The sequence below is a fragment of the Sebastes fasciatus genome, chromosome 18 (genome assembly GCF_043250625.1).
Source record: "Sebastes fasciatus isolate fSebFas1 chromosome 18, fSebFas1.pri, whole genome shotgun sequence".
Classification (NCBI taxonomy): Eukaryota; Metazoa; Chordata; class Actinopteri; order Perciformes; family Sebastidae; genus Sebastes; species Sebastes fasciatus.
In genome coordinates, this window is record NC_133812.1 from 23,025,582 (window position 1) to 23,050,802 (window position 25,221).

At 40.1% G+C, this 25,221-nt stretch overlaps 2 protein-coding genes across 5 annotated transcripts in view; one reads left to right on the plus strand and one right to left on the minus strand.

Moving 5' to 3' along the window:
* Positions 1-18,793, plus strand: part of ryr3 (ryanodine receptor 3) — a 133,467-nt gene extending 114,674 nt beyond the window's left edge. For 2 of the 4 annotated variants that reach the window (XM_074615784.1, XM_074615782.1), the window contains 26 exons: positions 153-252; positions 680-759; positions 916-992; positions 1,090-1,163; positions 3,401-3,415; positions 4,250-4,330; positions 4,454-4,542; positions 4,640-4,768; positions 4,878-4,982; positions 5,560-5,641; positions 5,808-7,093; positions 7,199-7,251; positions 7,322-7,490; positions 7,597-7,683; positions 7,940-8,140; positions 8,257-8,387; positions 9,474-9,516; positions 10,879-11,006; positions 11,380-11,440; positions 11,587-11,733; positions 13,439-13,573; positions 14,167-14,323; positions 14,894-14,958; positions 15,888-15,988; positions 16,080-16,131; positions 17,644-18,793. In XM_074615784.1, the coding sequence (XP_074471885.1) occupies positions 153-252; positions 680-759; positions 916-992; positions 1,090-1,163; positions 3,401-3,415; positions 4,250-4,330; positions 4,454-4,542; positions 4,640-4,768; positions 4,878-4,982; positions 5,560-5,641; positions 5,808-7,093; positions 7,199-7,251; positions 7,322-7,490; positions 7,597-7,683; positions 7,940-8,140; positions 8,257-8,387; positions 9,474-9,516; positions 10,879-11,006; positions 11,380-11,440; positions 11,587-11,733; positions 13,439-13,573; positions 14,167-14,323; positions 14,894-14,958; positions 15,888-15,988; positions 16,080-16,131; positions 17,644-17,739 (3,744 nt within the window). In that variant the 3' untranslated portion in view covers positions 17,740-18,793. The remainder of the gene's footprint in view (positions 1-152; positions 253-679; positions 760-915; positions 993-1,089; positions 1,164-3,400; positions 3,416-4,249; positions 4,331-4,453; positions 4,543-4,639; positions 4,769-4,877; positions 4,983-5,559; positions 5,642-5,807; positions 7,094-7,198; positions 7,252-7,321; positions 7,491-7,596; positions 7,684-7,939; positions 8,141-8,256; positions 8,388-9,473; positions 9,517-10,878; positions 11,007-11,379; positions 11,441-11,586; positions 11,734-13,438; positions 13,574-14,166; positions 14,324-14,893; positions 14,959-15,887; positions 15,989-16,079; positions 16,132-17,643) is intronic. The other 2 variants (XM_074615780.1, XM_074615783.1) reach the window with 1 other exon arrangement.
* A 222-nt stretch (positions 18,794-19,015) lies between these two features.
* Positions 19,016-25,221, minus strand: part of aven (apoptosis, caspase activation inhibitor) — a 33,984-nt gene continuing 27,778 nt past the window's right edge. Inside the window, exons 3-6 of the mRNA XM_074615790.1 lie at positions 23,230-23,300; positions 21,678-21,773; positions 21,135-21,447; positions 19,016-19,332 (exon numbers count right to left, since the gene is read on the minus strand). Of these exons, the coding sequence (XP_074471891.1) occupies positions 19,178-19,332; positions 21,135-21,447; positions 21,678-21,773; positions 23,230-23,300 (635 nt within the window). The 3' untranslated portion in view covers positions 19,016-19,177. The remainder of the gene's footprint in view (positions 19,333-21,134; positions 21,448-21,677; positions 21,774-23,229; positions 23,301-25,221) is intronic.

A 25,221-nucleotide genomic window follows, 5' to 3' on the forward strand; every position in this document is an offset into this window, starting at 1 on the left:
TTAACAATGGCTCTGTCAGACTCTCAAAATAACGTCTCTTTAATCTCAGTTTACCAAAACCTTTATATCTGTTACCTGCAAAGAATTCAGAACAGGTACAATACAAGTTTGTGCTGATGATGACTGCTGTGTTTGTGTGTGTTGCTCCTCAGGAAAAAGAGATGGAAAAGCAGAAGATCCTGTATCAGCAGGCGAGGTTGCACGCCCGCGGGGCCGCGGAGATGGTGCTGCAGATGATCAGCGCCAGTAAAGGTAACGATGAAAGCTGATCGTTTTCTGCGGCTCAACATTTCGCAGGCAGTTTAAAGGAAATGATTCTGTGACCTTTTCAGCTGAAAGCTTATGTGACAGTTCGAGCACTTCTGTAATCCACAGACACGGAGGGTTCTTCTTGGGTCAATAGACATTTTATAATTTTTCTATTTTAACAATTAGTTCATATATATATATATATATTTTTATAAGTGATATTTAATTTGAAGGCCTTAATGTTTCAGAGTTTCCTCCTGCTGATAAAATGTGATGGATCATGACACAAAAAGATGAACTTCAATCTAAAAACATAATGTATGACCTTCTGATGTGCTTCAGGGATTTATCCTTTATTATCAGTCAAACCTGCTTCTGTCCTCCGTGTTGTTGACTTGCAGCTTTTCTTACATTTTTCCTTTTTCATCAGGTCGTCTGGGCCCCATGGTGACATGCACCCTCAAACTGGGAATCTCCATCTTAAATGGAGGCAATGTGCAAGTGCAGCAGGTCAGATGACACAGCTCAAATATAAAAAATATTCGTATTCTTCCATCCATCCGTGAACATCACATATATACACACACAACACATTCAGAGACTACACCGGAGTAGCACTTGTTTTTTGACAGTGGGGTGTTAAATGCATTTCATCTCTTATCCCAGAAAATGCTTGATTACCTGAAAGAGAAAAGAGATGCAGGCTTTTTCAAGAGTCTCTCAGGACTGATGATGTCTTGCAGGTAATGTACCGTTATATTATTATCTACACGGCAAAAAGGAAACGTCTGTGCAGACATCAAGTGCTTCTATTTTAACTTTTGAGTTTTCTCTCCTTAGTGTCTTGGACTTGAATGCATTTGAGAGGCAGAACAAAGCAGAAGGACTTGGCATGGTGACAGAAGAAGGTTCAAGTAAGTTCAGAGACGTCTTATATTAGATGGGCTGATGGATTCGACCTGATTTCCTTTCCTTAATCTTCTGAGCATCACATTTTTTGATGCAGTTTTCTCTTGAAGTTCAGTAGATCCTTACTGTTGAAGCTCCTGTTTTTACTCTTGATTACAAATCAACAAAGGACCCTATTCTTCTCCCTTCACTAAACTAATGCTGTACCATGACGACTGCATAACCTCGGTGTCCGTTCGAAGCTGTTAATATATGCTAGTTTCTAATTACTAGTTTCTCTATGGCCCTCGTAGATGAAACGATCAAAATGACATTGCTATCAATGTGGATTTTGATTAAAGCTGCAGTTGGTAACTTTGAGCAAATATGATCAAAAAAAGTTGTTTTATTAAAACGGTGACCGTATCCTGACAGTAGTGCATGAGACAGATAATCTGGAAAAAAATCATGTTTTGCCTCCTCCTGTGCTCCTGATGGCATCTTCAAGGTTTCACAGCGCCGAAGGAAAAAACAACCAATCAGAGCCGAGCATTCCCCTTGCCTCAAATGTTTTCAGAAACAACTTGTAGTGTACTGTTTAGTTGTAAAGTCAGAAAGTGTGCTGCAGCCGCTGGGCGGCGCTTGGCTTTGGCTGTTTTCAACATGCCTCATTCTCAGTAGGAAACCGATGGATTCGTTCCTACTCTCACTTATGGTCATGAGGGTTGGGTCAAGACCGAAAGAACTAGATCGCGGGTACAAGTGGCCGAAATGAGTTTCCTCAGGAGGGTGGCTGGCGTCTCCCTTAGAGATAGGGTGAGAAGCTCAGTCATCCGTGAGGGACTCGGAGTAGAGCCGCTGCTCCTTTGCGTCGAAAGAAGCCAGCTGAGGTGGTTCGGGCATCTAGTAAGGATGCTCCCTAGGCGCCTCCCTAGGGAGGTGTTCCAGGAACGACCAGATGGGAGGAGACCACGGGGAAGACCCAGGACTAGGTGGAGAGATTATATCTCTACTCTGGCCTGGGAATGCCTCGGGATCCCCCAGTCAGAGCCTGTTAATGTGGCCCGGGAAAGGGAAGTTTGGGGTCCCCTGCTGGAGCTGTTGCCCCTGCGACCCGAGCCCGGATAAGCGGTTGAAGATGGATGGATGGATGGACAACATGCCATCCGGGTCACAAACGTTCTCATTTTATAGCTAAACAGTACACTACAAGATGTTTCTGAAAACATTTGAGGAGAGAAAAAGGCATTACAGAAACAGAATATTGATTCATTTTTACAGTTTGATCGGACTTCACAAGTTTTACAAGCATTGACTGACAGCTGCCCAGAGACTGCTCGGCTGTGATTGGTTGTTTTTGGGTGCGGTAGAGACTTGCAAATGCTATTAGGACCACTAGGACGACACAGAGGAACATGATATTTTTCACAGATTATCTGTCGCACCTGTCAGGATATGATGACCGTTTTCTAAAAATAACTTTTTGTCATATTTGCTCAAAGTCACATAGTCTGGCGACCTGTCCAGGGTGCACCCCGCCTTCACCTAATGTCAGCCGGGATCAGCTCCAGCCCGCCCGCGACCCTGAATAGGATAAGCGGTTACAGATGATGGATGGATGGATGCTCAAAGTTACCGACTGCAGCTTTAACACAAATAGTTTGTTGCTTGCGCTACAGTCTTGAAGCCACTTAAGTCGTCAGTGTTGTCTTTCACGTCTTCTTTTGTCAGTACAACAAGTAGGCGTGAGATTTAAATATTTAATAAGACTGTTATATGTAACATGGGATTTTGTATAAGTATAAACCCACTTTCTTTTAACCTGATGGTATTGAGGTATCTATGTATCCTGGTCTGTGAGTGGGTATTAACAGTACAAATCTTGTCTTAGAGGACATGGTCCAGCATTAAAGCAAATCCCTCTCCAACTTTCTGCACAAACTCTCTTCACTTGACGCTTTCCACATCAAACTATGTCCGTCTTTTCATCATTCAGTCCCCCTCTAAACATTTCCACCGAGTTCTGTGTTTAACAAGTCACTGTTACTACTCGTGTGTCCGAATTTTCCTATTTGGTACTCAGGCCTATGATTTCCCCCTCGTCTAAAACTATTCTTTTTAACTGCATGACTTTGTTTTTCCACTCGTAGCCGATGTATTCATAGTTCTTTATATTGTAATTCAATGTCCTCTCTTTTTGCTTATGTCTTCGTGTATCGTTTGTCTCCTTCCTCTCATTTTAAAAAAAAAACATCGATGGCAGCCAACTCTCAGCGGGGTAAATAGCAAACTCAGATCATCCTGATATGGCTATGCTTCCACCCTGAATGTCTCCTCCATATCTGTGGTTCATATTCCCTGCTTTATTTGGTACCCGGCCTCTCCCTCCCCCAGATGTCTGCAGGGACAAACTGTGCATGCAGAGTGTACGCGGTGGATCTTCAAGAATCCATTGCCTGTCCTGTTGTGTGTTATTTGTTCCCATTCCCTTCATGTTAACATTTACTAATGCCAATCTTATTACTGATGCTCAAATCTGTTGTTCTAAGGCAATCAGTGCCACCTCTCCAGGGTTTGACTGAAGGTTTGTGGGCTCTTCCGCAGCCTAAGCAAAGCTTTGTCTTGCTTTGGCTTTGGGGCCTATTTCACAAAGCTGGTTTCCATACAGGTGTCTAACTTTCACATGGTTTTAGCTGCTCAGCTCAGAGAAATGTATTTGTGCTCGTTTTGTTTAGCTCTGTCGACCGGATTATCTGGTCGAGTTTATAAAGTGAATAATGTAACCACCGTCCGTCCGCTGCTTTTCAGGCTCTACCCTCGCCTACATGTGAAAGTTACCAGGCTTCCTCCAGCTTATGGAAATGTCCTAGTGTTTCATTGTTGTTTAACGTAAGAGCATTTTTTACAAAAAAGCGCTTTGGATTCAGTTTTGAACCTGCAATCTAAAAAGCCCTGGACTTCAGACACGTTTTGAACATGAAACGTGTCCTGCTTGCCTCACATTAATCGCTAATGAGGGGGGCTTCACATATTATTACACCTTCTCATGTTGAGTAAATATAAATAACTTTGTGTAGAGTCATAGTTGTCACTAAATATCTTTTCTTCGAAGGTTCCAAGGTGTTACAAAATGATGAGTTTACTAAAGATCTGTTCCGGTTTTTGCAACTTCTGTGCGAGGGGCACAATGGAGGTGAGGTCATCGTAAATTGGAGCATTGTTTTGTTTATTGAAATTGTTTAAGTTGCACCACAAGGGCACAGTGATCCACAATAGGTGCAATAGACAGAGATGAGAAAATATTTCTTTCTGTCAGATTTCCAGAACTTCCTGAGAACCCAAACTGGAAACACAACCACAGTCAACATCATTATCAGCACTGTGGATTATCTGCTCCGTCTTCAGGTGTGTAAAAAAACACAAATATAAAGCCACAACATGTACACGCATTGTTACTGGCTCCACTATTCTCATTGTCCACCAATGTGGTCCTGCTCTCTAGGAATCCATCAGTGACTTCTACTGGTACTACTCTGGCAAAGATGTCATTGATGAGACTGGAAAAGTCAACTTCTCCAAAGCTTTATCCGTTGCCAAGCAGATATTCAACTCACTGACTGAGTATATTCAGGTAAGAAGCCGATCCCTCGGTCAACACTGTTAAATCCACAATGTACAGACTGAAATTACTGCCATCAAATATTTCACGAGTGTTTTTTTTCTTCCTCTCTTTCCTACAGGGCCCGTGTATCGGGAATCAGCAGAGTTTAGCTCACAGCAGACTGTGGGATGCAGTTGTGGGCTTCTTGCATGTGTTTGCCAACATGCAAATGAAGCTGTCTCAGGTACAATAAACCTTCTGGTTCTTCTTCTTGTAAAGCATCTCCTTTTTAAAAAATGAAAGTTCAGCTTGAGAGGATACAACGGAAACAAGCAAATCTCATGTCCTGAAGTAACCCACGAAGACTGCAACACAGCGTGTGTTCAAATAGGACATCTTTATCCCTTATTTATATTTCAAGCCCATCAGGCAACAACAGCTGTCAGTGTGCTGACTTGACTATAACTTGCCCCAAACTGCATGTGATTATCATAAAGAGTGCATGTCTGTAAAGGGGAGACTCGTGGGTACCCATAGAACCCATTTACATTCACATATCTTGAGGTCAGAGGTCAAGGGACCCCTTTGAAAATGGCCATGCCAGTTTATCCTTGCCAAAATTTAGCCTCAGTTTGGAGCGTTATTTAGCCTCCTTCGCGAATTTGCGTTACACGTCATTAACGCGTTAACTTTGACAGCCCTATTAATAATACAATGCTGATAGGTGAACATTTGGAGTCTTAGCAACTTTGTTTTGTTCTTGCTTTGGGAAAACTCCTCTAGAGCAAAGCTTTAACAAAAAGACTCTCATCTCTTTGTAGGACGCCAGTCAGATTGAGCTGCTGAAGGAGCTGATGGATTTACAGAAGGACATGGTTATCATGTTGCTGTCTCTGCTCGAGGGTAAGAGCCTGAAGCTGCTATTCGCTGCCAAAGAAATGACAAAAGACGAAAAATCCGTTGACTCAAAATATCTGTAACACAAACATGTTGACACGGTTCTAGCCCACGACTGCATCGTTGTTTAGTAGAAGTCATGTAGTACATAATACATTGTGTGTTTATTCAGGTAATGTGGTGAATGGAACGATTGGAAAGCAGATGGTTGACACGCTGGTGGAGTCTTCTAGCAATGTGGAGATGATCCTCAAGTTCTTCGATATGTTCCTCAAGCTGAAGGACCTGACGTCCTCGGACAGCTTCAAAGAGAACGACCCTGAGTTTAAAGGGATTGTTTCAAAGAAGGAGTTCCAGAAGTCAATGGAGAGCCAGATGCAGTACAGCCAGTCTGAGATTGAATTCCTGCTCTCGTGTGCAGACGCCGATGAGAATGACATGTTCAGTTACAAGGACTTTGTGGAGCGGTTCCACGAGCCGGCCAAAGATATCGGCTTCAACGTGGCAGTGCTGCTGACCAACCTGTCTGAACACATGCCACACGACTCCAGACTCGCCACCTTCTTAGACCTGGCAGAGAGTGTGCTCAGCTACTTCGAGCCTTACCTGGGTCGCATTGAAATCATGGGCAGCGCGAAGCGTATCGAGAGGGTCTACTTCGAGATCAGCGAGTCGAGCCGCGAACAGTGGGAGAAGCCGCAGGTCAAAGAGTCCAAGCGTCAGTTCATCTTTGACGTGGTCAACGAGGGCACGGAGAGCGGGAAGATGGAGATGTTTGTGAACTTCTGCGAGGACACCATTTTTGAGATGCAGCTGGCCTCGCAGATCTCCGAGCCAGATGTGATTGAACAACCTGAGGAGGAGGAGGAGGAAGAGGCACACAGCATCCTGGACGAGCTTACTGAAGAGGAAGAGGCCGCCCTGGAGTCTGCCTCGGCCTTCACCACCGCCTGCCGCTCAGTCAAGAAGAAGATCGCCAATGTCCGCCAAATCTTTTCCGTTAAAAGCGTGCGCAAGCAGTTCAAGAAAATCAAGAAGCTGAGCATCAGGGAGATCATCACCGGCTTCTTCTCCTTCTTCTGGATGCTTTTCACCGGCTTCTTCAAGGGAATCTACGGCCTCATCTTCGGGTTCTTCCACGTCATCTGGTCCTCCATGTTTGGCGGCGGTCTGGTTGAGGGAGCCAAGAACATCAAGGTGACAGACATCCTCGGAAACATGCCCGACCCGACCCAGTTCGGTATCCACGGAGATGTGATTGAAGGAGAGAAAATGGAGGCCATAGAGGCATTTGCAAGCTTAGAGACAGCCATGGCACCAGCAGGCGACATAGCAGAGGTCGACGCGATGTTGGAGATGCTCTCAAATCCCAAGAGGGAAGGAGGGAAACATGTGGAGCCGGGTCTGGGTGATATTTCTGAGTTGAGCGCGGAGACCTCCGCTACTGATCACAAGAAGGTTTGTAGTCACAATTCAATAACTTCATCTGTATAATTAATGATTTTAAACTCTGTAGATATCTGCTATTTGGTCTCATGAAAATGTATTTCTCCTCTTTTGCAGAATGCCGCTGCCAAGCCTGTCGAAACACCCGAGAGCGAACCGGAGAAAGCAGAGTGAGTAAAATGAAGTGAGAGGACAATTAATTATCACCATACAAAATAAAACAAACTGTTTTGAATACAGCACAGAGAACCAGGAGAAGGAGGATAAGCCAAAGAAGGAGGAGGCGGCGGCCAAGGAGCCGGTGGCGGAGGAGAAGCCCAAAACCAGAGCGAGTCAGCCTAAAGGGGCGGCGCCCACCTTCATGTTGAGCATCTTTGCCTTCCTGGATGTCTTTGTGACCAAGCTGCTGGTGAGCCCTCACATTACTTATGCTTTCTTTTAAATTGTTTCCAAAATGTGGATAGTACGATTACAAAGCAGTTAGTCTCGCCGTTAATCAAACTTTCCCCCTACAGAACTACCTGGCTCGTAACTTCTACAACCTGCGCTACCTGGCTCTGTTTGTGTGTTTCGCCATCAACTTCATTCTTCTCTTCTACAAGGTAACTCAAATCAAGTTTCCATCCAAATGTAGCACAAACAACATTTCCAGAAAACTGGAAACGAAAATGCAAAGTATAAAATAGTTGGCGATTAATTTAACATTTGACAATTAATCGATTAATCGATGCAGCTCTATACATATCCATACAAATATATCCCTCGACTTATCCATCTGTATCATTGAAATCATCACCTGGACACAAATGTAAGAAATGTATAGTGGGAAAAAAGATGATCCATGTGGTGTATACACAGGTCACTCTTGAAACCGAAATAGATGAGGAAAAGACCTGGGATGGCGAGGAGGAGGAGGATGATGGTGAGAACACATTCTTCGACATGGATGAGTTTGTCCTGCAGGAGAGCACCGGATACATGTTGCCAACCCTGCGCTTCCTGGCTGTATTCCACACGGTCATCTCACTCGTCTGTCTGTTCGGGTACTACTGTCTGAAGGTAAGTGCATTCATGATACTATTACGGTCTTCACTGAGCTAAGATGAACTTCTTTGCAGATGATCCTGTTGTGTATGTTACAGTTTTAGTCACCCATGTTTATATTTTACCTCCAGGTTCCTTTGGTGGTGTTCAAGAGGGAGAAGGAGATCGCCAGGAAGCTTGAATTCGACGGTCTCTACATCACCGAACAACCGTCTGATGAGGACATCAAGGGCCAGTGGGATCGACTCGTCATCAACACGCCGTGAGTCACTGGCCTCGTTCACACCTGGCATTAACAGTAGTCTCAAAACTGGATCCTCTTAATGATTTATGTGGATCATTTAACCTGTCTTCATGAAGGAAATAAGATTTCTTTCATCACACAAAAGACTTTCTCTAATGAAGTGACAATAATCACCTCATTCTGCTTGTTCCAATATCTATTAGTATTATGAGAATATATATTTATATGTGTGTTACTATCTGTCTCACACCTTGTCGATCAGCATGAGAAAGTGCAGAGTAGCAACTAGTGGGAATGAATAATTGATTTGTCATTTTAACTAATTTATCAAATAAAAATGCCAAACATTTGTAGGTTTCAGCTTTTCTTCATCTCATATTATTATAAACTGAATACTTTTCCTTTTTTTTTTTTTAACTGTTGTTTGGACATCAAAAATATCCACAGCTACCACACACTACATTGGACAAAACGTGTGATGTCGGAAATTGTGGTGGGCGTTTGTCCTTATTTTCCGACATTTTATAGAATAAACAATTATTGTATTAAAGCACGAGGAGCTTAAAGAACTGCACCAGTTCTCACCTGGATATTCTCCATTGTTTTCTTTTTTTTTTTTTTACATTTTCTTTCATCTTTGTCTGCTTTTTTTCTTTAAATGTGTTTATTGGTTTTCACTTTTACAGATATGTTTAATGCAAACATCGTTTTGTGTTTTACAAACAAAAGAGCACAAAAGGACAAATGAATTATTAAATAATTGGCAAAGGATTAAAAACTAAGAACACACACAATGAGACATAAATAAACAGAATAAAATAATCAAATTAAATTGTTGAATATTTTCCATTTTTAAACAAACAAAGATCAGAATAATTTGAATCATATAACAATTCTTTACATAGTGGATTTATTAAAAAAACAAAGAAAAAAAAAAGATAGATAAATCATTAATGAAAATAATGAACAGCTGACACATTTGCGTCCAGTACAGTATATATATATATATATATCGGACTTTCTATTAAAGCTTCTCTAATACATACATTTAATCAAACTATTTGTATTATCACAGCTGAGTCTCGCTTCTACTTTCTATTGCAGGTCTTTCCCCAGCAACTACTGGGACAAGTTTATCAAGCGCAAGGTGAGTGTGTAAGAAGAACTGCAGGTCAAAGTTAAAACACTGTACAGATACCGACTGTAAGTGTAATTAGGATCCCTCAAAGCGGACAAAGTAGCGACAACCTGATTTCAAAAATAGAAGATATAACTAGATATGGTGGGCATCTCTGACAGTAAGACGTGACAGATATTGGTTTCTATTTATTTATAAATCCCTTAATGGCAACTTGCCATCATATATCACATCATTATTAAATTGGTCCTAGTCATTATTCGACTCGTTTTAAGTGATTGGCTAATGCTTGAAGTCCTGCATGCAAACACAAAATACACAACAAATTTAAAACCATGATTACAAACTACTCCACTCTTGAATGTAACTATTTAACCATGTCTGGTTGTTTGTTTTCTCGTGTATTTATTCTGTTTTAATTGTACTCTCGACATCATTGAAATCATATAATATAATAACTCCTTGAGATTTAAATAAAGGTTAAATGAATGAATATGTAGTAATATTGTATCTGTCAATCTGGGTTCCTAGTGAGTCATGTCAGGGGTTCTTGATCATTTTTCATGTCCAGATCACCTAATTTGATAATATTTCTTCCAGGAATCCATATCAGAGGATTGTTGATGTAATGCAGTTTTCGGTAGTTGTTTACATGTTATATGAGGGTAATATTGGTATGTTTAAAGGTCCCATATCGGGCTCATTTTCAGGTTCATACTTGTATTTTGTGTTTCTACTAGAACATGTTTACATGCTTTAATGTTAAAAAAAGCCTTTATTTTCCTCATACTGTCTGTCTGAATATGTCTGTATTTATCCTCTGGGTTAAACGCTCCGTTTTTGCGCATTTTGACGGAATTGCAACAGAATTGCGTTGCTAGGCAACAGCTTGGGTCCATGTGTACTTCCTGTCAGCTGATGACATTCACATCCAATGCAACCAGGAAATAAACTGGGACACACTTGGAATGTTTACGTTTAAATCTGTGTAAATGGTTTAAATATTGTATATTTGTGACATCACGAATGGGCAGAAATCCTGACAGCTTGTTTCAAACGCAGAGTTTCTGAATACGGGTTGTTTGTATTTCCCTGTGGATTGAGTGTTTCGATACTTTCACAGTATTTATATAGGACTTAAGCCTGCTTTATAATAAACAAACAGGAAAATCTCACTTTTTTATAATATGGGACCTTTAATACAATCTGAGATAATAAGTAATGAAATTATAGTAAAATGAATATCTGCCTCGTTTTGCTGAGCAGACCCTGGAGCATCTTGCGTCGCTGCATCGTCTCTAAAACTTCTTTCTCACAGTTTGACGTTATGTGGCCGAGCTGATCTCTGCTGTCCTCCCTCTGAATGTGTAGGTCATCAACAAATACGGTGACCTTTATGGAGCTGAACGCATCGCTGAGCTCTTAGGCCTGGATAAGAGCGCTCTGGACTTTGATCCCACAGTGGAGACCGTAGAGAAGGAAGCTTCCCTGCTCTCATGGTGAGAACTCAACCCTAGCTTTCTCTATTTACAACCAATGAAAATAAAATACACAGCAGTTTCTTCCTCTTAAGGGGTTGTTAAAAATTGTACTCAACAGGCTTTTAAATCAGGGCCTGAAAGTTTGAGCATTACCTGATGTTGGCACGTAAAAACCAGAGCCAGCATCTCCACATTTTAATGATAATTACCATGACGGTGATAGACTGATCGAAATGTCTTATTCAGAATTAAACAGATTTATCGAAAACCTGACAAAACTACACTGTATAATCCTCATACATAGATATGGTTGATATTTTTCTGATGTTTGCATGTCAGCTATTCATCAACGTCACTAATGCGATTCAACATTTTGTTTTCTCGTTGGCAGGCTGAGCTCCATTGATACAAACTACGACGTCTGGAAAACGGGAGTCGTTCTGACTGACAATGTAAGTCTGTCTAACGTGTTACTAAAAGCAATTTGTATTCCCAGCACTGTGGGGCTTTGGATCAGGATCTGGTGTACATGCTCAAGGACAAATATACCAGAACCATCATTTGTAATTATTGAATAGCCTTTTTCCTTTTCCTGCAGTACTTCCTGTATCTGATCTGGTACTCCGTCATGTCCATTTTCGGGCACTTCAACAACTTCTTCTTTGCTGCCCATCTGCTGGACATCGCCATGAGCGTCAAGACCCTTCGCACCATCCTGTCTTCTGTCACTCACAACGGCAAGCAGGTACGTAGCTCAACCAGCAGAGGGAGCCAGAGTACAGATAAGAACAACAACAATCACTCCACACTCCTGGCAGAGCAGATTCTTCTTACAGTATAACTTCCTCTTTCTGAACTTCTACTTAGAACTAGAAACCCTTGAAATGAAGGAAGGTTTATGGGGTTTTGAATTGTTACAAGCGCAGAGGAATGTGGAGAAATACTGTTATTTTAGGACCGCATCATCTCGTATTTGAGATACTTGTTTCTGCATATAATCTGCAAGTACATGTGACCTACGATAGATAAAAGGGACAAAACAACTAGCATCATGATTCATATTTAACACCAAGATAATGAAATCTAGAAGTTATCTTCGGGGGAAAAGGATGGAGCTTTGAAATAGAAACCGTACGTCAGTTCTCCAGCTCACAGGATATCTAAACGTAAACATGAGAATAAATTAATTGAATTAAATATAAATTCATTATTAGGTAAAAGGCGACAGAACTTGCTGTTTGCCTCTTGGATTAGTGGCATAACTTCTTCTTCTGACTAATAGGGAGTTGGGATCATTCACACTTTATCACGCAGGGTTGTTGTGAGAAACTGTGAAAGGAACTTCATTTATGTGAACAAATAAGTTTAAAAGTGAAGCGCAGAATAAATAATTTGCATTTGTTTCCTATTTTACCAGACAAATTAAAGATGAGATAGAGTTTGATTTACTTCTCAATGCGATTGAAAGTGTGTAAAAACTAAATTTTGCAAACAGGCTGGGAACTCTGAACAGTTAAAAGCTAAAAGCTTTGCATTGCTGAAATAGGGTTAGGGTTCAAATGAATGCTTTAACGTCTCAAATCATTAGGTAAATCGTAATGGATAAGCTTTTGAAACACTTAGCTGAAACTAATAAATCAACAGTTTAAATAGATAGTTAAAAGAAATAGATAAACAGTTGAAATAATTGGGTAAACCTATTGGCTAAAAGGCTATGAGTAGTGAATAAATGGTTGAAATAGATTAAAGTAATGGATTGGAAGTGGTAATTGGGTTTAAATGTTTAGCTTCTGCCAGGTTTTTTATCTCCCTATTATCTTTAGTTTCTTTCTCACAGTAAATTAAACAGGCAGTATGCATATATAAACGCAGTTCTGTTCAGAAAGACGTTCTGTAATGGTATGAATTTGATTCACTGAACTGCTGAAGGTTTCCAAAGTCTTTGAATACTGATGAAAGCCGCTCTGAAATCCTCAATTCAGCCGCACTCTCAAAATCTAGATTTAAAAAACAGTGAAACATTTAGTGGGAGATAATATAAGTATGTTTTCATTAGTTTAATTCACCTGAAAATATGAATTGTTGTGTTTTCGTTACCTTAGAATGAGCCGTTTATATCTACATACGGAGCGGGTCCTCTTCACGGTGTCCACCGTGTTGCTCCAGTAGCCCCGAATGTACAAACCCTGAGAGGGAACACTGGCTCTAGAGAGGTCCATTCGCGTTTTCACATTTTCACATTGGCCACCGTAGTTCTCCTACATGCTTGCCACACGGGAGAAGTTTCAGTTGGTTGCAAGTTGCAACCTCACCGCTAGATGTCGCCAAATCCTACACACTGTACCTTTAAACAAGGAAAAGGCTCCGATGCCCCCCTCAACTCTCAGCTCAGATTATCACTACAGTTCACATGAAATGTTTCAATGCTTGTCTCTTGTCTGTCCGTCCAGCTCATGCTGACTGTGGGTCTGCTGGCCGTGGTCGTCTATCTCTACACCGTGGTGGCCTTCAACTTCTTCAGGAAGTTCTACAATAAGAGCGAGGATGAAGACGAGCCTGACATGAAGTGTGATGATATGATGACGGTACGCTTACCCACCTCTGATATATATAAATATATATATATATCAATTTAGGATAAATTAGTGAAAATAGAAAAAGGCTTTCAATAGCTGCAGGCTTCAGCGAGGGCAAATGTTTGGAGTTGAAAAAGATTCCTGTGGCTTTTAGTTTGAGTGTTTGACGCGAACATTTTTGCCTGCTTGCCTTCACCTTGTAATGAAAGCAGGATGTGTCTACTTCAATTGGTGAACTTTGTATAGGATGACTTCTCAAAACCATAATTATGCACACCTTTTTGCAAAATGAAAAACATCACAAATTATTTACTGCATAACTGGTTTATTAAATGTTTTTTCTCCCTCTGAAAGAAGAGCTTACAGATGATCTCAAGTCATTCTTAACCTTTTTAGAGACACATTTTTGTCTTCTTCTAGTAATGGATGCCTCTCTGAATCCTCATCCACACCGTGCACTGAATTTAGTTTTTTAGTCTGAAATGAAGGACGAAAATGAAAGCGACAACAGAATAGGCAGCAGCTGCCTTTTAATACTCTACACATGATTTCATCTTTAAAAAGTGAAGCTCTAAGATACTTTCCTGTTCTTCTCTTGGCAGTGCTATTTGTTCCACATGTACGTGGGCGTGAGAGCTGGAGGTGGTATCGGAGACGAGTTGGAGGACCCAGCTGGAGACCCGTACGAGCTCTACCGCATCCTGTTTGACATCACCTTCTTCTTCTTCGTCATTGTCATCCTGCTGGCCATCATTCAGGGTACAACAACTTTACTTTATTATGTCATTTATCCGTGTTCTGCGTCCTGAAACATAAATGCAACTGCAAATGTGTTATAAGTAGGGCTGTCAAATTTAACGTGATACAAATTAGTTTTAATGGCACTAATTTCTTTAACGTAACTTGTGATTTTATAGGTTGAAGCTCAGTTTTAAAGCTACAGTGAAGCTACTGGCATCATATGAAACTACAAAAAACTAAAGAATCCGTTGGTACCAACCATGTCATACTAGCTTGTCGCGAAGGAGGTTAAATAACGCTCCAAACTTAGGCTAAATTTTGGCGATGAAAAACTGGCATGGCCATTTTCAAAGGGGTCCCTTGACCTCTGACCTCAAGATATGTGGATGAAAATGGGTTCTATGGGTACCCATGAGTCTCCCCTTTACAGACATGCCCACTTTATGATAATCACATGCAGTTTGGGGCAAGTCATAGTCAAGTTTAACTACGGACAATCACGCGATTAATCACTTTAATCGTTTGACAGCCCTAGTTCTAGGATTAGTCATGCTCAGTACTATAACCAACTGTTGCACGCTCCTTCAGGTTTGATCATTGATGCCTTTGGTGAGCTGAGAGACCAGCAGGAGCAGGTGAAGGAGGACATGGAGGTGAGACTCGGCCAGAAACTGTGTGTATTAGAGGGAAACGATTCAGCCGCAAAAAGTGATTTTAATTTAGTCAGACGCATAGATGTGGAGGAAAATGTGCTTTCATACTTAACCTGTTTGGTTTGCTTCAAACAATCCAATTCTGGTGCGTTTGCCTGGTTCGTTTGGGCTGTCAGTCGAATGATGCGGACTAAACAATCGGTCCGAGATCACCTGATAAATGAGGAGTTTTGTTAAAGTTAGAGGTGTAAAATCAAAGCAGACCACACACAGGATTTCACTACAATAGATGTGTTGTTTTTTCTTAACATAAACCAAGAATCTAAACTACAATTAAATCCATCCGCTAATCTTTAAATTGTCAAGGAAGTGATCTTATTTAAGCAATGTACAGTTTAATAATTTGGCAAACATGCTATCGCGTACGTGCGTCCTACAGTATGTAAGTGTGGGGCTTTCAACTGTTACATCAAAAAGTGAAAAGGATGAGCGGTGTGTTGTTTGTTGTCCTCATTGAAAAGTAAGTGAAACAGTGACAACAGTAACTACTCCTGTAATATAACAGTGAAAGACACATCTTTATCTACCTGTTCATCATTCGTGTTAGTTATAATCCCGACTAATGACTGATTTGTGACACCAGAGAAGATAAACATCCGTTTCAGTAAAGTGCAGCATGATGTGTTGTCAGTCACTGTAATTTGATTTTCCTGCCAAAATTGTCCAATTAATGAGTTCCTTGTCAGTTTAAGACTTTTGTAAAACGTGAGTGTGGACTTTAGCCAGAACTAAAAGGCAACAACGGCCAAATGAACCGAAGTACAAGGTGTGAAATCGACCTAATTTCAGCAGAGAATATGGGTATTCTGTATAAGTTGATCTACTGTGGGTGTGTATGAAAATGTAAACACTCTTATTCCCTCTTTCAGACCAAATGTTTCATCTGTGGCATTGGGAACGACTACTTTGACCGGACGCCTCACGGGTTCGAAACCCACACCTTACAAGAGCACAACCTAGCTAACTACCTGTGAGTGCAGCAACAAATCAAAGCCATTAACGTTTTTCTGATTTACAACGTGGACATTTTTTCACACCACTTATGTTCCCCCTCTGTGCAGGTTCTTCCTGATGTACCTGATTAACAAGGACGAGACTGAACACACGGGTCAGGTACGTGACGACGTTTCCAAACCTGTGTTTTAGCTTCGCTTCTCGGCAGCCCTTTTCATCTGTGAGATATCATGTCTGATCAATCTTAAGACAGCAAAGGAAGGTTACAGAAACTTCAGTAGGTTTTACTTATGCAACATAACAAGTGGGTTGAAATGTTGCACAAGTACAGCTTAGCAGCAGGAGGAAGAAGCAATGCGTGGGTTCACTTTGACTTTTTAGATATTAAGTTGTTATTGTCGTGCACCTGAGATTCAAGTTGGTTTTATTTGATGTGCATGCTCGTTTCTTATGTCACAAATTTAGCAGAAGGAAAATGGAACTCTCTGTTGCAGCTCCTCCAGGCTGCAGAAAGAACCAAATTCAGCTGCTTGTAGAGAATACAAGAGAATACAAGAGCCCTGTAGGACTCGAAAGTGTAGCTGCAATTTGAAATAGTAATGAATGAGTTGCAATACTATGACTTTTTTACGACTTTCTTCACCATATTATACTAACGACCTTTTTCGACATGCGATTTTATGACCTTTTTCGACATACTATACTATAACTTTTTTTACGACTTCTTTTGACATACTACACTGACTTTTTACATAATTTTTTCGACATGCTATTCTACGCCTTATTTCAACAGACTATATTACGACTTTGTCACATTAAACTGACTTTTTACAACTTTTTTCGACATGCTATACTATGACCTTTTTCGTCAACTTATACTATGATTTTTTTACAACTTTTTTCGACGACTTTTTTCGACATGCGATTTTAAGACTTCTTTTTACGACTTCTTTTGACATACTATTCTATGACTTTTCGTCATTATACTATGACTTTTTTCGACATGCTATATGACTTTTTTAACGACTTTTTTGCCATGCTATACTATGACTTTTTTCATCATATTATACGACTTTTTTCGACATGCTTTACTATGACTTTTTTCATCATACGACTTTTTTCGACATGCTTTACTATGACTTTTTTTGACATGCGATTTTGTGACTTTTTTCGTCATATTATGCTGACTTTTTTATGACTTATTTTGACACACTATACTATGACTTTTTTCGACATTCTATGACTTTTTTTAACGACTTTTTTCGAAATACTATACTGACTTTTCTCGACATGCTATGACTTTTTTTAACGACTTTTTTCACGTCTTTTTTCGACATGCTTTACTATGACTTTTTTTTACATACTATATTATGACTTTTTTTACGACTGTTTTCGACATGCTATACTTATAGCTATAGGTTTTAAGGTTAACAGGTGCTAATAAATACCAGCTTGTCAGTTCAATATAAAAATCACACAAATTAGTATTAAAGGGTATACCAAAAGAAAAATGACTCGACTTTTCCTGCAGAAGCTTTCATTTGAAATGACAAAACAAAATAAACTACAGTTTTTACTCAGACTTTTTTGTGACATATTTAGCATACTATAGTTTTTTACATGTAAAATTTATGGCGTGCCCCTTTAAAATCGGTATCTTTCTTCCTCTAGGAGTCGTATGTGTGGAAGATGTACCAGGAGAGATGCTGGGACTTCTTCCCTACTGGAGACTGCTTCCGTAAGCAATACGAGGACCAGTTGGGTTAGAGAGGGCCAGCCTTGTGTCGTGGCCCAAAACACGCCTCTACTTTCCTTCTATCTGAAAGAGACACTGAACTTGACTTCACCCTGTTAACAGAACCTGAACACTGGACTTTCTCTGCTGCCATGGTGTCGAGAAAAAAAAATCATTCATTTTGAATTCTGATACACAAAAAAATACTTCAAGAAAATGATTTTAAGACGAACGACTGACGATTGGACATTTCGGGTTTGTGCATCCAAGTCCTCTTCCTTGTTACCGAAAAATAGTCACTAGCCACGACGCCTCTTTTATGCAAAGTCTTCTTTTGATTCTGATTCACATTGCCTTTTCACTTGCTTAACCCCAACCTGTTGCACAATTTGTTGTGTGTAGACATTTGATACATGTGAAGGGTTACAGCATGACAACTGAATGTCTGAATATGCACAATTTCTAGATTAACGCCAGGATGTTAGTGTCACTTATTACCAAACCAACTGAATGGATGTGTGCTGCTAGTATTGATCACTATTGATCCAGTTAACATCATTTGACATGAGTGAGACCTGATCTGCCTTTTGAAATCTGTCAGATGAAATGAGGAGTTACAGAAGATGGTTCTTCCAGGACCAGAGACTACTCACTTTAGGTGTTTATCAAGTGCCGACGTGCCTTATGAGAAACTATGCAAAACAATTTATCATTTTTGTCCCTCCTGACACAAGCAGTGCTCTAGCTCTGGATTAGTTACAAGCAGATTTGGCTCAAGATAGTTTTGTGGCTTTTGAATTATAAAAAAGAGAAAACATTTGTTGTATAAAATCTAGATGATCCTTGTGTAAATGTCGCTTTGTTTGGTTGTTTCTAAGCTGTGTCCTGCCCACCTGCACTTCTTTCCACAGTAGAAGAGCCCCCAAAGAGAGGGAAATGGAAAAAATACAAAACTTGGTTCAAAGATTTGACGACAAAATGGTTCACTGCTATTGTATGGCCATTTGTATGTATGTAGTAGCTTTGGTAAACTGCATTTCTTTTGATGAGGGGGAGGAAATGAATAAAGTAATTGCAATAACAACATTCCCCTATCAGTCCATCCCTTTTGCAGCTGCGATCCCTCTGACGGTGTGCAACTTTCACAAGGAACAGAGAATTCTTTCTCTGAAACATGAAGTGCAGCAGAAACATTTTGACACATTATCACAAACACGTCCTGTCTGACCTCTAAATATGTCTCATTCAGCCACTAATAACAAAACCTTGACCACTACTTCTTAATAAGCAAAAGAGCGCAGGCCAAAGTGAAAGAAAAATCCAACTTTTAAATCCTTTTATTAACGTCTGTACAGCATGTAAACTTCAAAATTGGCTTTCAGGCTGAAGGTTGAATTCAAAACCAAAGTCCAATTTCCTTTTATGTACATCTTCTGTCTTTAATCAAGTCCTCTCCTTGCTGGTTGATGGTCAGGAGATCATGCTGTCTAGCCAGTCCTCCAGGTCTTCCTCTGTCATTTCCTGCTTGACTGAAGCAGACTTGGGAGGTGTGACGTCTTTGTCCTTCACCTCCTCCATCTTCTCTTCTACCACCTCTGGTACCACCTCCGTCACTTCCTCACACACTGCAGATTAAAAGAACACATGGTTGGAAAACATATGACACTTACCATCGTAAATTTTAAATGTACTCTGTGTATATATTTTGTGCTTAAGACCTTCAATACTAAATTTTAATTTCTGGAGATGGACAATGAATCATTCTGATGTCAATAAGAAACGGCAAAGAATTGCAAATTCACCGGCTGTGTCACATCGGTGAGGTTGTCCAACGGCACCAGAACAGCTGTCGTTACGCTCAACTATAGCTAATTATAGCACCCATACCACTAATTCATCACATGTATCTGTAAAGTTTACCATTATTTTTTTTTAATGAAATGTCATAGTATAGTATGTGATAAGTCATAAAAAAGTCATAGTATAGTATGTCGAAAAAAGGTTATAGTACAGTGACTTTTTATTCGAAAAAAAAGTTATCGTATAATATGTCGAAAAATGCCGGGGGGAAAAATCAAAGTATAGTATGTCGAAAAAAAGATCAGTACAGTATGTTGCATAAAAAAGTCATAGTTGAGTATGTCAAAAAAAAGGTTATAGTACAGTGACTTTTTTTCGAAAAAAAAAAGATATTATAGTATGTCGAAAAACCCCCGGAAAAAAGTCATAGTATATGTCGAAAAATGCAGAAAAAATATCATAGTATGTCGAAAAAAAAGTCATCGTATAGTATGTCGAAAAATGCCGAAAATAAATCATAGTTTAGTATGTCAAAAAAAGGTCAGTACAGTATGTTGAAAAAAAAAAGTCATAGTATAGTATGTCGAAAAATGCAAAAAAAAAGTCATAGTATAATATGTCGAAAAATGCAGAAAAAATATATTATAGTATGTCGAGAAAAAAAAGTCATAGTAAAGTATGTCGAAAAAAGGTTATAGTTCATGACTTTTTTTTCGAAAAAAAAAAGTTGTACTATAGTATGTTGAAAAAAAAGTCATAGTATAGTATGTTGAAAAATGCAAAAAAAAAAGTCATAGTATAGTATGTTGAAAAATGCAAAAAAAAAAGTCATCGTACAGTATGTCAAAAAATGCTAAAAAAAAAGGTCATAGTATAGTGTCGAAAAAAAAAGGTTATAGTAGAGTGACTTTTTTCGAAAAAAAAAAGTTGTACTATAGTATGTTGAAAAAAAAGTCATAGTATAGTATGTTGAAAAATGCAAAAAAAAAAGTCATAGTATAGTATGTTGAAAAAAAGTCATCGTACAGTATGTCAAAAAATGCTAAAAAAAAAGGTCATAGTATAGTGTCGAAAAAAAAAGGTTATAGTAGAGTGACTTTTTTTTCGAAAATAAAGTTATAGTACAGTATGTCGAAAAAAAAGTCATAGTATAGTATGTTGAAAAATGCAAAAAAAAGTCATAGTACAGAGACTTTTTTTTCGAAAAAAAAAAGTTTAGTATAGTATGTCGAAAAAAAGGTCATAGTTCAGTGACTTTCTTTTCCGAAAAAAAAAAGTTTAGTATAGTATGTCGAAAAATGCCTGAAAAAAAAGTAATTGTATAGTACGTCAAAAAAAAGTCATGGGTATAGTATGTCGAAAAAACGCAGAAAAAAAGTCATAGTATAAGCATGTTGAAAAATGTCATGGTAAAAATCAAAATATAGTATGTCGAGCTGTTTCCCCTTGTGTCCAGTCTTTATTCTAAGGTAAGCTGCTGTTAGCTGTAGCTTCATACTTACTGTTCAGACATGAGGGGTGTCAATCCTCATCTAACCTTCCCACAGAAATCGAATAATCTTATTTTCCTAAATTTCAAACTCAAATACAGTTGGGCGTTCAAATCAAACATGCTGAATTTACACACCTTTCTCTGGAACGACAATCTCCTCGTCTCCTGCAACACTTATGGACTGGTTTCCGGAAACATCCGTGACCGGTGTCTGTAAATTGAGCAGCTGGTCCAGCTCCTCGTCACCACCATCATCACCCACCGGCGGCTCTGTAGTACTCAAGGAGACCTGCGAGTCTGATCCCGATGCTGGGTTTGTAGCCACGGGGACTTTCTGGTCGGTGCTGAGGTTTTTTAAAGCTGCAGACGGAGGAGTGAATGTGGCCGTTTTGGGCTTCTCCTGTTTAGGTGCGAGGGTCATAGCGGGCAGCTCTACTGGTGTCGAGACCTGAAACAGGATTGGCGTAAAAATGCTGACCGCAACAGGGAAGGCAGTGAGATTAGGGTTGGGCGATATGACGGTAAATACCGTGCGACAGTAGAAATGTGAATTTACAGAACAACTACTGTATCGTGATATATACCGCCACCGTGATAGAAGAGTTTGGTCATATCACCCACCCCTAAGTGACATTATAGACATTAAAACAGTGCAGGAGATAAAGTCAAACAGCCTACCTGAAGCAGCTCAGCCTCCAGGTTGAGTCTCTGATGGAGAGGCACTTGTTGAAGGCTCTGGGCGAGCGCTGGGAGGTCCACAAACACTGCCGACACCTAGAGAGGAAACAAGAACACTAACTGTAAGAGCAGCCACAATCTAGATGTTTGTGTTTTCACGTTTAATGTGTCAAAACTGATGAAGTAATACACACAATTAAGAGAAAAACTGTGATTGAGAATTAAAAATCTACGGCCACTAGTTCTTCATCAGGATATGGAATCAAAAGACTGACAGGAAGTCTAAATATAATTTACATATTGGGAGATCTATTCTGTGAAAACTGCTAAACACGTTAAATCTTTTGTAATCGTTATACTGTAAGTAGCCTACTAGTGCAGGTCAGTACTCCTTTGTACAAAAACATTGTCGCTCTGACTGTACACAAGAAGTAGAGTAGTTCATGAACCGTTATATAATCTGACTGTGTTTGATGCACGGCTCTGTATCCACAGAGACAAATGCTGGTACAGTCAGGATAAATGATGATTCAAAAGCTATCAGTTTTACGATTACAGAGAAATATGTGTTGAAATAAGCGTCTTTGCATGTTCTTTTAAACATGTGGGTTATGCTAGCAAAACGATTCTACGTTAAAGCCCCAATGTCGTGTTTCTACACAAATTTGCTCCTGGTTTTGGTCACCTTAAAATCTGTATCAGTCCAGATCCTGAACATAGACTGTATATAAGAAGTGGACGTAGTCACAGTGATGTCTCCCATTGGTTTGTGGAGAACAGTTTTGAAGCCTAAAGTTCGGCAATTTGGCTGTCGTTTTCGTTTTGTTTTTTTGCAACCAGAAGTGAAATGAGCAAGTGGAGCTGAGTACAACCGAACGCTGAATAAGACATTTTTAGACAACCAAAAATGTTACAATTACCTTTCATGAACTGAAAACACACTGTGAAAGAGTTAAAGTTGTAAGACGAAAACACGGACAACTCCCAGACCGGACAACGCCGTGGTAGCAACCTGTCACTCACAAGGTAGCCAAGCTCTAAAGCATCCCCTGCTTTATGGTCTATTTGACTCTAAATGGGACCATAATTTACTAAATGCTGTATTTAAGAAGACTTGAGAACATAAACTCATGTTTACAATGTTTACTGAGGTAATAAATCAAGTGAGAAGTAGGCTCATTTTCACATAGACTTCTATACAATCAGACTTCTTTTTGCAACCAGAGGAGTCGCCCCCTGCTGGCTGTTAGAAAGAATGCAAGTTTAAGGCCCTTCTGCATTGGCTTCACTTTTCAGACCCGGAGGATGTCCACTGATTCTGCATGTGACTATGCTACCTAATTATTATAGTTTTAGTATAAAGAGTCAGACTTTAAAAAAAAGTCAAGATCATCCATTAGCTCTTATAACTCAACAGTGATTGTTGAGACATTTCACTCAAACCACCTCATGGTGGTGCGTAATGTCTGTTTGAGGGATCCATACCTCACAAAGTGGGTTAAATCCATGAAAGACAAAGACACAATGCAGATTGTGTAGAGTATAGATTTACCTGACTGGCTGCAGACGAGTCCATCTCCCAGTCCTTTTCTTCTGAAAAGCGGAATTGAGTGAAGGAATCCCCTGAAGAGAGACACACAGAAACAGTTTGACATACAACTGCTGCAGGCAAACATCGTACGGGACCGCTGGCTGTTTGAGTTCAAGTCAAAACAGCACTTGTCTTCTTCTAGTTTATTCATTTATCTTAAATACATAGACAACTCCAGGCTCGTGTAAGCTGAGCGAGTGGCCTTCACACCTAAAATGTCTGCAGCGCTACAGCAGTGTTTCTCTGGAAGGCAGTTAATAGCTTTGCGTAAACTGTTGATCAGTATCAGAGCGAAAGCAGGGAAAGCATGCGACGCCACTTTGCTTCCAAAACATTGACTGGCTGAGAGCTCTCGTAACGACAAGATCACCGAGGTTGTATTATTAATTAGCACAAACAGCAGCAGCAGAGCCGCCGCACATTCAGAGCTGTCAGCGGCTGAGTTTTTATGATATAGATCAACAAACGAGAGCACTGTCCAGATGAAATTTGTGTTGGTACAGAGAGAGAAACTACGTACGAGGAGTGCCGAGTCAAAACACGACACATCCAACACACAGCGCTCAACAAGGATGCAGTGTCAGATGTGAAGCACCACTATTAAAACTCCTCATGTTGTGGATGTGGCTTTCACCACAACCTGGCAGGAGTGTTGTAATTCTGGGTGGAATAACAGGCTGAATGTGAATACTGTAGATGAAGTAGAGACAGGTTGTCTTTGTTCAAACATAGAAGGAAGAAATACTTGCATGCTACGTGATGTTAGACCGTCGGATTAGTTTAGCTTTGCAATAAAGATTGGAAGCAGCTTAATTAATCGGGAATAGAGTAGTGCAGGAGTCCTAAAACCCGGAAATGAGTTTGAGCATTTTAGCACTTCATGTTCCCTCGTCTGGAAGTCAATGGGTTTTTAGTTAGATGCCTGAAATAAGGTCTGTGGTTAACACAAGCTGAAGAGATTTTAACGTGTTGTTCTACGTTTTGAAGCTTTTATGCGTCTTAAAAAAGGCGTTTGTTAACAAGTGGCTTAATGAGACTACTAAACGTCATCACGCTGACTCGTCCTCCTTTACAGCCTCGTCATATAGGATTATCTCCCTGAACAAAACGTGTAAGTATCATAAACGTGAGCTTATTTTCTGCAGTAATCCAAAACCCAGTGGAAAAATCACATTGGCATTTTTGTCGAGTGAACCAGAGCGATGATAACTTCCTACTTGGCCTACAAAAATACGTCATCCCCGCAGCACTCTATTGAATAAATAAACTGAATTATGGTAACACTGTAGTGAATTATTAACAGACGCCCGAGGGCAAAAATAGCCTTGAAAATGTTAAACGTGGATTTAAAAATTAGGGCTTGAAACTCACACAAAAAAAGGACAAGGAATCACAACATCCAGGTCACCTGTCAGATACAGGCTAAAAAACGCCTGTACATAAAAAAAGCACACAGTATGAATAGTCTACTGTCTGCTGCCTCTCATTGTGCACTGGATTAAAAAAACAGAAGCAATTTTCAGTCAGAAAACAAGAGTTTTTGCTGCCTGAAGCTTCAGAAATGGTCGTCACCACACAGGAAAATCCCGTTAAATGAAAGATGTATTAAATAACCAACAAGATTTATGGTTAATACAGAATGTAAAGATGAGGATGTGTTATTTACACTGATGCTGAACAGTGTGAAGGTGTCACAGTGTCACAGTCACAGCAGACGCTGGTCTGTCTGTCTGCCACACACAGATGGACGGTCAGTGGGAGACCTGACGGAGGAGCTGCAGTCAGTCACAGCCTCTTGTTTTTGTTTTATTAAAAGACACTCAGGCTTTCACGCCGTGACGCTCGGCACCATCTGCGGCTGTCCTTGATTGCTTGGCTGAACGGGGAGTGAAGGGGTCAAGACGGAGAGGCTGCGGGAGGGCCGAGTCCCTGCTGTCAGGCGGGCCGAGAAAA